This window comes from Arachis duranensis, chromosome 5 (genome assembly GCF_000817695.3).
Source record: "Arachis duranensis cultivar V14167 chromosome 5, aradu.V14167.gnm2.J7QH, whole genome shotgun sequence".
Lineage (NCBI taxonomy): Eukaryota > Viridiplantae > Streptophyta > Magnoliopsida > Fabales > Fabaceae > Arachis > Arachis duranensis.
The window spans coordinates 53,085,045-53,097,602 of record NC_029776.3 but is presented as its reverse complement, the minus strand read 5'-3'; the positions used below and the strand labels follow the sequence as shown (position 1 = coordinate 53,097,602).

At 35.0% G+C, this 12,558-nt stretch overlaps 3 protein-coding genes across 3 annotated transcripts; 1 reads left to right on the top strand and 2 right to left on the bottom strand.

Annotated features, from left to right (window-relative positions):
* Positions 1-3,903: 3,903 nt before the first annotated feature.
* Positions 3,904-6,393, top strand: LOC107489411 (uncharacterized). The gene is made up of 4 exons (XM_016110158.1): positions 3,904-4,711; positions 4,796-4,921; positions 5,037-5,125; positions 6,226-6,393. The coding sequence occupies exons 1-4, from the start codon at positions 3,904-3,906 to the stop codon at positions 6,391-6,393; spliced, it is 1,191 nt and encodes a 396-aa protein (XP_015965644.1).
* A 3,723-nt stretch (positions 6,394-10,116) lies between these two features.
* LOC107489410 (uncharacterized) lies at positions 10,117-11,061 on the bottom strand. The gene has a single exon (XM_016110157.1). It carries the CDS (start codon positions 11,059-11,061, stop codon positions 10,117-10,119), a length of 945 nt encoding a protein of 314 aa, XP_015965643.1.
* Positions 11,062-11,283: 222 nt separating this feature from the next.
* Positions 11,284-12,558, bottom strand: LOC107489409 (uncharacterized). Its single transcript, XM_016110156.1, has one exon. The coding sequence runs from the start codon at positions 12,556-12,558 to the stop codon at positions 11,284-11,286; it is 1,275 nt and encodes a 424-aa protein (XP_015965642.1).

Below are 12,558 nucleotides of genomic sequence, written 5' to 3'. Positions count from 1 at the left end.
CCAATTCTTATGCCAGTTCCGGCGTTAAACGCCGGGAATTCTGAAGCTGATTTGCAACGCCAGTTTGGGCCATCAAATCTCAGGCAAAGTATGGACTATTATACATTGCTAGAAAGCCCAGGATGTCTACTTTCCAACGCCGTTGAGAGTGCGCCAATTGGGCTTCTTTAGCTCCAGAAAATCCACTTCGAGTGCAGGGAGGTCAGAATCCAACAGCATCTGCAGTCCTTTTCAGCCTCTGAATCAGATTTTTGCTCAGGTCCCTCAATTTCAGCCAGAAAATCCCTAAAATCACAGAAAAATACACAAACTCATAGTAAATCCAGAAATGTGAATTTTTCTAAAAAACTAATAAAAATATACTACAAACTCATAGTAAAGTCCAGAAAAGTGAATTTTAAATAAAAACTAATAAAAATATAATAAAAACTAACTAAAATATACTAAAAACATACTAAAAACAATGCCAAAAAGCGTATAAATTATCCGCTCATCAAATAACTAAGTTTTTTTAAAAATTTTTGACTAAGTCAACTCAAATTTTTGAAATTTTGAGAAAAATAAGGACAAGATATTTTTTTTATTTTTGAATTTTTAGTTATGAGAGAGAAAAACATAAAAATGACTTACAACATGAAAATTATGAATCAAAACACATGATGCATGCAAAAACACTATGAATGTCAAGATGAACACCAAAAACACTTTGAAGATCATGATGAACATCAAGAACATATTTTTGAAAAATTTTTTATGCAAAGAAAACATGCGAGACACCAAACTTAGAAATCTTTAATGCTTAGACACTATGAATGCAAAAATGCATATGAAAAACAACAAAAAACACAAAACAAGAAAACATCAAGATCAAACAAGAAGACTTACCAAGAACAACTTGAAGATCATGAAGAACACTATGAATGCAAGAATTTTCGAAAAATGCAAGAACAAAGTGAATATGCAATTGACACCAAACTTAAAACATGACATAAGACTCAAACAAGAATCACAAAATATTTTTGGTTTTTTTATGATTTTATGATTTTTTTTGTATTTTCTTTTATTTTTTTCGGAAAACATATAGGAAAAAGAAAATAAGAAATTCAAAAAAATTTTTAAGAAGAATTCCAGGAATCTTTCAATGTTAGCCTAAAACTCCAATCCAAGGGTTGGACATGGCTTAATAGCCAACCAGCTTTAGGATATAAATCAGGCATGCAACAACTGATACTTCATCCAACTCCATATACATGCCTTTTATGTTGATAAGTGGAAGCCTCAATCCAAAAGAATTTGGATATGGCTTTATAGCCAGCCAGGCTTCAACATGTTACCATGAAACTCTAGAATTCATTCTTAAAAATTTTGACTAATTTTCGAAAACAAAAGGAAAAATTTTTTTTTAGAAAGAATTTTGAAAATTTTTTTTTTCAAAAATGGAACAAAAAGAAATTTACCTAATCTGAGCAACAAGAAGAACCATCAGTTGTCCAAACTCGAACAATCCCCGGCAACGGCGCCAAAAACTTGGTGCACGAGTAAGGGTCGATCCCACAGAGATTGTTAGTATGAAGCGAGCTATGGTCATCTTGTAATTCTCAGTCAGGCGGATAATAAATGATTATGGAGTCGAATAATAATAATAATAAATAAACAGAAAATAAAGATAGAAATACTTATGTAAATCATTGGTAAGAATTTCAAATAAGTGTATGGAGATGATGTGTTCCTTTTGGATCTCTGCAACATACTGCTTTCATACTTTCAATGCTTCTTACTCCTTTCCATGGCAAGCTGTATGTAGGACATCACTGTTGTCAATGGCTACATCCCATCCTCTCAGTAAAAAAGGTCCAAATGCTCTGTCACAGCACGGCTAATCATCTGTCGATTCTTGATCATGTCAGAATAGAATCAATTGATTCTTTTGCGTTTGTCATCACGCCCAACAATCGCGAGTTTGAAGCTCGTCACAGTCATTCAATCCCTGAATCCTACTCGGAATACCACAGATAAGGTTTAGACTTTCCGGATTCTCATGAATGTCGCCATCAATTCTAGCTTATACCACGAAGATTCTGATTAAGGAATCCAAGAGATATGCGCCCGGTCTAAGGTAGAACGGAAGTGGTTGTCAGTCACGCGTTCATAGGTGAGAATGATGATGAGTGTCACGGATCATCACATTCATCATAGTGAAGTGCAACGAATATCTTAGAACAGGAATAAACTGAATTGAATAGAAAATAGTAGTAATTACATTAAAACTCGAGGTACAGTAGAGCTCCACACCCTTAATCTATGGTGTGTAGAAACTCCACCATTGAAAATACATAAGTGATGGTCCAGGCATGGCCGAATGGCCAGCCCCCCTGGTCTAAGAACTAAACGTCCAAAGATGTGGTCAAAGACTATACTATCAAAAGACTTCTAATACAATAGTAAACTGTCCTATTTATACTAGACTAGCTACTAGGGTTTACAAAAGTAAATAATTGATGCAGAAATCCACTTTCGGGGCCCACTTGGCGTGTGCTTGGGCTGAGCTTGAGCTTTAGATGTGTAGATGCTTCTTTTGGAGTTGAACGCCAAGTTGTAACGTGTTTTTGGCGTTCAACTCTGGTTCGTGATGTGTTTCTGGTGTTTGACTCCAGAATGTAACATAGAACTGGCGTTGAGCGCCAGTTTACGTCATCTAATCTCGAATAAAGTTTGGACTATTATATATTTCTGGAAAGCTCTGGATGTCTACTTTACAACGCCTTGAGAGCGCGCCATTTGGAGTTCTGTAGCTCCAGAAAATCTATTTTGAGTGCAGGGAGGTCAGAATCCAACAGCATCAGCACTCCTTTTGTCAGCCTTTTATCAGAGTTTTGCTCAGGTCCCTTATTTCAGCCAGAGAATACCTGAAATCACAGAAAAACACACAAACTCATAGTAAAGTCCAGAAATGTGAATTTAGCATAAAAACTAATGAAAACATCCCTAAAAGTAGCTAGATTCTACTAAAAATTACCTAAAAACAATGCCAAAAAGCGTATAAATTATCCGCTCATCACTGACTTAGTTAAATCCTAAGCAAACAAAACAAAGCAAACGAAAAAAAAATCTGCATTAGATTATTAAAACAAATTTAAAAAAAGTAATTCTAATTCAATCAAAGCAAAAAAATTTAACAAAGCAAATCACAAATTTGACGAACGGATTTTCTATTGGCAGAGAAATTCACAAATATGATCGCGTTGTAAGTATAGCTTCTAAACCAACAGAAAATTCTTTCGTACAAACGTTTTGGTTGTCACAAGTAACAAACCCCTTTGAAATTGATAACCAAAGTATTTAAACCTCGGGTCGTCTTCTCAAGGAATTGCAGGGAAGTATGATTTATTATTGGTTATGGAAAACAGTAGTTTTGGGTTTTTTGAAAAGGTTTTGAACAAGAGAAATAGATTGCAGGAAATTAATAAATTAATAACTAATAAAACTCTTGGCAAGGTATAAAAATTGGAAGTCCTATCCTAGTTATCCTTATCAATGGTGATGAGAATTATATTTTTGCTACCACTAAGTCAACCTCTAACTATGAAGGCCAGTTAAGTGGACAAACTAGATCTTCATCCTTCGAATCCTTTCTACCTTCATCCTTCTGAGAATCCTGGTATTCCTATCTCAACTGTCATCTTAAATGGAAAGAACTATAACACATGGAGTAGATCAATGTTGTTAGCTCTTAAATCAAAGAATAAACTAGGTTTTATAGATGGTACGATAGCTAAACCTGAGAAGAATGACAATTTGTTTGGACTTTGGGATAGATGCAACACTTACATTGTGGCCTGGATTAACCTTTCACTTGAACCAAGCATCTCTCAATCAGTGATATAGAATAATATAGCTAGTGATATGTGGAGTGATCTGAGGCATAGATATTACCAAGGAGATAGGTTTACGGTTGCCGAATTACAAGAGGAGATACACGCATTACGACAAGGAGATCTAGATGTCACAATATATTTTACAAATCTCATATCGATATGGGAAGAGTTAGAGAATTTTAGAGGAATTCTAGCATGTAGTTGTGGAAGCAACTGTGTATGGGGCCTGGGAGTAATAAGGAGCCATAGAGCTGAAAATCAAGTAACAAGATTCCTCAAAGGGTTGAATGATCAATACTTTGGAGTGAGATCTCAAGTGATGTTGATGGAACCACTCCCTAGCATCAATGTGGTATTCTCTTTACTTACACAACAAGAGCGGCAAGCTCACAACCTTGGACCAACCTCACACATCATGCCATACTTTGCCACTCCCTCAAACACTTCAGAGGCTCAATATGGCAGAGGGAGAGGAAGGGGTAGAGGAGGAAGGTCCCAAGCTACTAGAAGAGGTCAAAAAGGGAGAAGTAGAGTGCAATGTACACATTGTGGCAAGACTGGTCACACCGTGAATGTATGCTACAAGAAACACGGCTTTCCATCGCATTTGAGGAACAAATTTGGTGGAGAGGCTGCTGTGAATTCTCTGGCAGTAGTTGAGCTTGAGAGGATAAATGAAAATCTCAGCACCAAACTGGATGGGAGTGGAATTGTCGAGTCTGGATTCACTGCAGAGCAACGACAAGAATTACTAGCCCTTTTAGGTAACCATGAGGTAAAACCAATTCATAGCACAAATCACATTGTGGCACAATCACAGCCACTACCTCTTCAAGGTAATTTGGTACATCTTCTTCACTTTAAAACAAGTGTTAAAGACCTAAAAATTTCTAAAAATAAGTGCACTTCATGGGTAATAGATACAGGTGCTACATACCACGTATCATATTCCCTTGAAGATTTTCAAACATATTACACAATTGATCCAATTCTTGTGAAGATTGCCAAATGGCTCATACACCACAAGCAACATAATTGGAACAATTGTATTTTCTGAAAAATTATATTTGACAAATGCATTATACATACCTTCTTTCAATTACAAGCTCATTTCCGTGTCCAAGATTACTGCCGAACTGCATTGCAAACTAACTTTTTCAGATGCACTGTGTGAGATCCAGGACTGCAGCTCCATGAGGATAATTGGGAGAGTTGAAACTGTTGGTGGTCTCTATGTACTGGATTCTCAAGTAATAAAACTACAACAAAACCAATCATGCATCATGCACATACAAGCAATAACAGATAAGGATATATGGCATTATAGACTAGGACATTTACCATGTAAAAGGCTAATTGCCATGAAAAAATAGTTTAGCTTTTTCACTCATAATAAAACAGATAGACTCATCAAAGAAATAAGCTAAAAACCTGCCCATAGTTGCTTAGTCGTTCCAAAGTCAGCCATACGTAGTTTGAGAATACAAGCCGTGCTTGCTTGATTCCTCTATTGAGATTTATAGGCTTTAAAGCCAGTCAAAAAGCAAGTAAGTCAGCAACATATCAAATGAGAGCGTACGCGAGGCGAGTCCGTCTTTAGCCTTCCCATCCCCGTTCATGTGATGCATGTTATTTAGCTAAGCAAAAATTGTTACCCTTTTCTTTGAGTAATAACATTTCTGAATGTTGTTTGGACATGATCCATGTAGATATATGGGGACCTCTTTCAATTCCTTCAATAAATGGACACAAATATTTTTTAATTGTTGTTGATAATAAATCCAGATACACTTGGGTGCATTTCATGAAAACAAAATCAAAAGCAAGTAGTCTTTTACAATCGTTTGTTAACTTTGCAAAAACTCAGTTCAACAAACAAATAAAAATTATAAGAAGTGACAATGGCCCAGAATTTCTAATGAAATCTTTTTACGAAAATACTGGTATTGTGCACCAAAAATTATGTGTGGAAACTTCTCAACAAAATAGAATTGTTGAGAGGAAACACCAACACATACTAGCTATTACAAGGGCCATTTTATTTCACTCCAACATTCCAAAGTGCTTCTAGAATTTCGTTATCTTTCATGCTGTTCACATCATTAATCGGATTCCCTCCACTCTTTTACAAAATTCATCGCCCTATCAAGTTCTTTATTCATCACTTCCTGACTTATCGGACCTAAAGGTTTTTGGGTGCTTAGCATTTGCAAGCACTATTTGCTCTGGCAGATTGAAACTTGATCTAAGAGCACGAAAGTGCACCTTCTTAGGATTTAGGGAGGGGACCAAAGGATTTGTTTTACTAGATCCACATTTAAGGGAAATATTTGTATCTTGAAATGTTCAGTTTTATGAAACTTACTTTCCTTTTATCAATAAGACCGAGGTTCTCTCTGCTTCACAAAATAGTAACATTCATGCATCTGACCCATTCATTTACGATGACACAATTACTAGTCCACATGCTACACACATTTTTCATGACACCCACATTGACATATCCCTGAACCCTTAGCTGATCTATCAGTTGAGTCATTAGCCATTGCACCAATTCACACCCACATGCCACCTCATGCATTACCACTAAGACGGTCCACTAGAGAAAAGAATAGACCAGCCCACTTAAAGGATTTCCAGTGCATGAACACTACAACGGAAGCAATCTCAAGATATCCCATCTCACATATTGTATCTTACAGTGCAGTTTCTAATTTTCACAAGTCTTTCTCCCTGGCCATCTCCACAAATAAGGAACCAAAGTGTTATGAAGAGACAATGGCTCATGCTCACTGGGAAAGTGCTATTAAGGACGAACTCAATGCTCTTCATCATCTTCAAACTTGGCAGCTCACTCCCTTACCAGTTGGGAAAAAGGCAATTAGGTGCAAGTGGGTGTTCAAACTTAAACATAACTCTGACGGGACCATCGAACGGTACAAGGCACGTCTAGTGGCTAAAGGCTTTACACAAGTTCCAAGCATCGATTATCTCAATACGTTTAGTCCCGTAGTAAACCTCAGCACACTGAGAATTGTTCTGGCCATAGCTGCGATGAAAGGCTGGTTTTTGAAGCAAGTAGATGTCAACACCGCATTCTTACACGGGGACCTTGAAGAAGATGTCTATATGCAGGTTCCTCCAGGGCTTAATGCACCTCCAGGAATGGTTTGTAAATTGCAAAAATTCCTCTACAGTCTTAAGCAAGCAAGCCATCAGTGGAATACTAAGCTAAAGTCTATTCTTTTAAAATCGGGCTATCTCCAATCGAAGTCTGATCATAGCCTTTTCACTAAATCTCAGCAAAGTAAATTTACTGCTCTCTTAGTATATGTTGTGGATGTGGTTATTACTGGAAATGATATCTCTCAGATCAATTTTAGCAAGTCCTTATTAGATGCTAATTTTAAAATAAAAGATATTGGAGACCTTAAATTTTTCCTAAGAATGGAGGTGGCTAGGAACAACACTGGAGTTGCCTTATATCAATGCAAGTATGCCCTTGACTTGCTCAAAGATCATGGTCTCGAAGACTGCAAACCTGCTTCGACTTTTATGGACTACAGCATCAAATTGTCAAAAGATGGGAGGGAGCCTTTACCTACCAACAATGAATACAAAAAGTTAATCGGGAGATTATTGTATTTAGCCAATACTAGACCAGAGATTAGCTATACCATTGGAAGGTTAAGTCAATACCTTGAAGTACCAACTACCTTACACCTCAAGGCGGCTCATAAAATTTTAAAGTACATCAAAAGGGCACCTGCTAAAGGATTGTTTTTTCCAGTGAAGTATGACCTTAGTGTTACAGGATTCACTTATTCGGATTGGGCATCCTGCCCAGATTCGAGATGGTCTATATCAACATATTGTTTTTGTATTGGAGGAGTCATTGTATCATGAAAGAGTAAGAAGCAGACGATTGTGGCTGCCTCATCTACCGAAGCGAAATATAGAGCAATGGCATCCGCTACAAAGGAAGCTGTCTGGATCAGGAAAATTTTGTTTGACTTGGGTCTGCCCCTCACTAATCCTATCAGCCTCTACTGTGACAGTCAGACCACAATTCATATTGCATCCAATCCGATTTTTTATGAGAGAACCAAACATATAGAAATTGATTGTCATATTGTTAGGAACAAGATTCTTAAAAAGATCATTCATTTTTTGTCAATTTCGACACATGAATAATTGGCAGATTTATTGACAAAGGCTTTACCTTCAGGGACCTTCTCTTTGTTACTTAGCAAGTTAGAAATGCAAGATATCTACACTCCTAACTTGAGGGAGAATGTTATGTAATATGCATGTTAAAACTCCTAACTAACTGCTGTTAAATTTTTATATTTAGAATATGCAGTTACATGTAGCAAATAACCATGTGATTAGCTTAGTGCTAGCTGGACTAATTAGGAGAAGTTGGTTACAGACTTTTGGTTATGAGTATCTAATCACAAGCTACTATCTATTGTATATAAGGACCTGAAGTCTTATGTAAAAAAAGAGTTCTACTATTTAATGCATCAAGCACTTCTATGCTTTCCTTTATCTCTCATTCATCTAACTCACACACTCTGAACTACCTTTACCGAACTTTCAACAATATATCACACACACTCTGAACCACCTTCACCGAACCTTCAACAAAATATCTGACCATCTACGAGCAATTAATTTTGTGTTGAAAAAAAAGAAAAAAATAAAAAATAAAATGATAAAAGTATAATTTTAAAAAATATTAATAAATATTAGTTAAAAAAATAATTATGTTTTTAGCTGACTTATTTTATTATAGTTGAAGAGATATATTCTTGCAGGAAAGGAAAGGCACGATTAATAATTATTACCTCTTTTTTTTGTTTGGATCTATTTATATAATTTTGCTGTCTATTTTTCTTTCTCTAAACATTTTTTTATTATTTAATTATTTTATTAACATTTTCAGGAATATTGTGGAGATCAGTCATGTGATAAAAAAAGAAATATTCTTATGTATTTATTATTTTTTGAATAAATTATATTCATATTAATTGAGATTTATCAAAATGATTACTCTTCAATTTTATTAGTATACACATATTTGACTTGTCCTACATTAATTATATATGAATGGCATGTCTAAGGAATATACTGAAACCCTTTAGTATTAATGCAACAGATAGACTTTTATATATATATATTTGTCTATTAATATTCTTTAAATTTATTTTTCTTTATGCAATTGAAATAAGAATAAATAATTATTTTTAATTATTAAAAATTCAAGTACTAATAAATCTGTTCATAAAAAAAATAAAATTAACGTTGTATTTATAAAAAAAAATATTTAAATTAACAAAAATAACCAAAATTTAAAAAAATTATTCAAAATTTTTAAATTATTCCTTTTTTTTTTATCAAATCCAATTTTACAATATCTCTTCCTTTTTCTCTTCCACTTCCTCTTCTACTACCACCCTCACCTTCAACTTTACAAATCCAACTTCATTGTCCCCCATAAACTCATCTACTTCCTGAAGTTCAAATTATCATCTTCTTTCTTCCTTCTTAAGCCATTTTTAGTCGAAATAAACAACAATAAAGTGAAATTTCATCACCAACATAAAATAAAAAATTAAAATAAATGAAGACCAACATAATTTGAGAGAAGAAGAAAATATTTTCAACAGTGAAAAATCAAAATGCCAAAATTGAAGTAAAATGCTGATCTAATTTCAAAACTCGTGGCAAATACGGTGACAATGTCAAATTTTTCTGGCGAGTCGAGCCGAATGATGTCGAACCCATTTCCCATGACTGAACTTAGTTCCACCACATCCCCCCTCTTCAACACGCACAGCGCCTCCGCAGTGGACCCCTTCATATTCTTCACCGAGAACTCGAACGCGCCACGCGCAAATGCTAGCTTCGGCGGCGATGGGATGGCAAAAATCACAGAATTGAGCGTGTAGGAAACACGTAGTTGAAGGTACTGGCCGGCGCGTGACAGAGATGTCGACAACAATGTGGAAGAGGGATTCAGTGGTGGATTCCACCAGCTGAGAGAGCAGGGTTGGGTTCCAGAGGGTTGTGTCTAGGGGCGGAGCTAGGCTAACTATTTAGGGGGGCGATATTTAATAATTTACTACAAATATTTTATATTACTATTTCTATTAATAAAATTAAAAAAATAAATAAATATATAATCTCAATCAAAGTAAGACAATAATATATAAAAATTACCACTTACAGTTTTGTATCATGAAAAAGCTATTCGACGTTTTTTTCTATTTTCAAAATCATCTATAATTGAATTTGTGTCGAAAATAGCTGCTAATTCTTTTTCTATATAGATGACCAAATTGTCTGCAAGAAATTCATCAGCCATCTTACTTCGGAGTCTTGTCTTAACAATTTTCATTGCTGAAAAAGCTCTTTCTATTGTTGCTGTAGACACTGGTAGAGTCAAAACAAGACATATTAATCTATCAACCATGTGATAAGTTCTTGATTTTCCCGTTTCTTGCAACTTGTTGCACAATTCAGAAAGTGTACCAATGCCTTTCAAATGATTTGGTATATCATGCTGATAATGTTGCAACTGAGATTTCAAAATATTTAGCTCATTAGAAGGAAAGTCAAGGGGATAAAACTTCTCTGCTAACTTGTTAATTTCTTCAATATTAAATGATTTGAAATTGTCCTTAGGATCCAAAGCACAACTCAAAGTCAAAAGCTCTATTGTTTTCTCATTAAATCTACTATTCAACTCTTGTATTTGAGAGTCAATTGTTGCTAAGAATACATCTATTCGATAATGATGCTCAACTATCACACTTGGTTGACGAAATCGACCTCTTCCAAAAACATATTGTGCGCTTATATTAGGGACTTCAATTTCATGCTTTTCACAAAAATCTTTAACATTTGCAAGAAAATTGCACCATCCACCATCTCTTAATTGTTGAAGAAGTAACTTTGATGTAGAAACAATATGCATTGCATTAAGAATATCTTGTGATTGTTGTTGCAGTGCTTGGCAAAGAACATTAGTGATTCCCATAATCTCTTTCATCAAGTGCAAAGTGAAAACAAATTCAAATGACAATAATATTTTACTAACACCATAAGCCTCACCTCTTTGTGCATAAGTTGTCCCGTCTTCAATGATATTATTGAGAACAATGTTGGTAGCAGTAAACATTTTTACCAAATTGCAAATAGAATTAAAGTGAGAGCTCCATCGAGTATTCCCATCTCTTTGTAAAATGCTTATTTGATTCGCACCTTTGCTTGTTTCTAATTCATTTTGAGCAACCAAGTTTGCATTTTCAATTGCTTGAGCTTCTTGTAATTGATCATGTCTTTTTGAAGAAGCACTAACAATAGTGACAATAGAGTTTAATTGAGTAAAAAATTTATGAATTTAAAGTACCTCTCTTGAAGCTGCTACCAATTCTAATTGTAACCTATGAGCAAAACAATGTACATAGTATGCTTGTGGAGAATCTTTAAGAAACAAAGCTTGCAAACCATTCCACTCACCCCGCATGTTGCTAGCACCATCATACCCTTGACCCCTAATATTTTCAACTTGGAGATTATAATGAGAAAGGACAGAAATCAATTCTTTCTTTAAAGTTGTTGCACAAGTATCAGTGACATGCACAAGATCAAAGAATCTCTCTTTAACAAAACCATCTAGAGCAACAAATCTCAAAACAATGGTCATTTGCTCCTTTTTAGATTCATCTCTAGCTTCATCAACAATAATACAAAATTTGGCATCTCCAATCTCTTCTCTAATTGAATTTCTCACCTTAGTAGCAAGAATATGTAGAATTTCTTTTTGGACATCATTTGAAGTATACTTAGCATTTTTTGGAGCATTTTCCAGAACATTCTTTTTCACTCTTTCATTGTAAGATCCAAAAAATTTCAACATTTCCAAAAAGTTACCTCTATTGCTTGAACTTTGGCTTTCATCATGTCCTCTGTATGCACAACCTTGAAATGTCAACCATCTAATGCAATCTATAGATGCTCCTAGTCGAATTCGATTCTTTTCAATCTCTTCTGATGTTTGCTTATGAAGAAGTCTGTCAATATGTTGTGATTGTTTCATCAAATCATCACATGATTTCAGCGCCTTATGATGGAATGAGTTGGGACCTTTGCAAATGTGATTTAAAAGAGCACATTCTTTTTCACTATTTACTTTCTTCCAATTCCTGAAACCATTCTCAATAAAAGCATTTGAACCCGTATTGATTGAAGGTTCCTTAGCAAAAAGAAAGCACGAAAAATAATATATAGCATCATCTTCTATAGAATATTCTAACCAAGATGGGAACAATTTAAACCATGAAGCTTGAAAGCAACGATGACTTTTATCACCAGAAAATGGATAATTATCAAGAATTGGTTGATTTGGCCCAACTTTAATATAAGCCCGACGGATTTCATCTCTTTTATTTGGAGGAAACTTCCAAATCATTGGTCGCATTCCAGGATCTCTTTCTAAACGAAAAACATCCAGTTGATTTGGAAGAAGTCGTGGACGCTTTGAGCTATTCAATGGAGAACTTGAAGTAATGAAATTTGATGACCCCTCAAGTATTGGAGTAGTAATAGTAGAAGCATCTTCATTCTCTTGATCTTTTCTTTTAAAAAATGTATCAATGGTTTTGAACTTACTCAT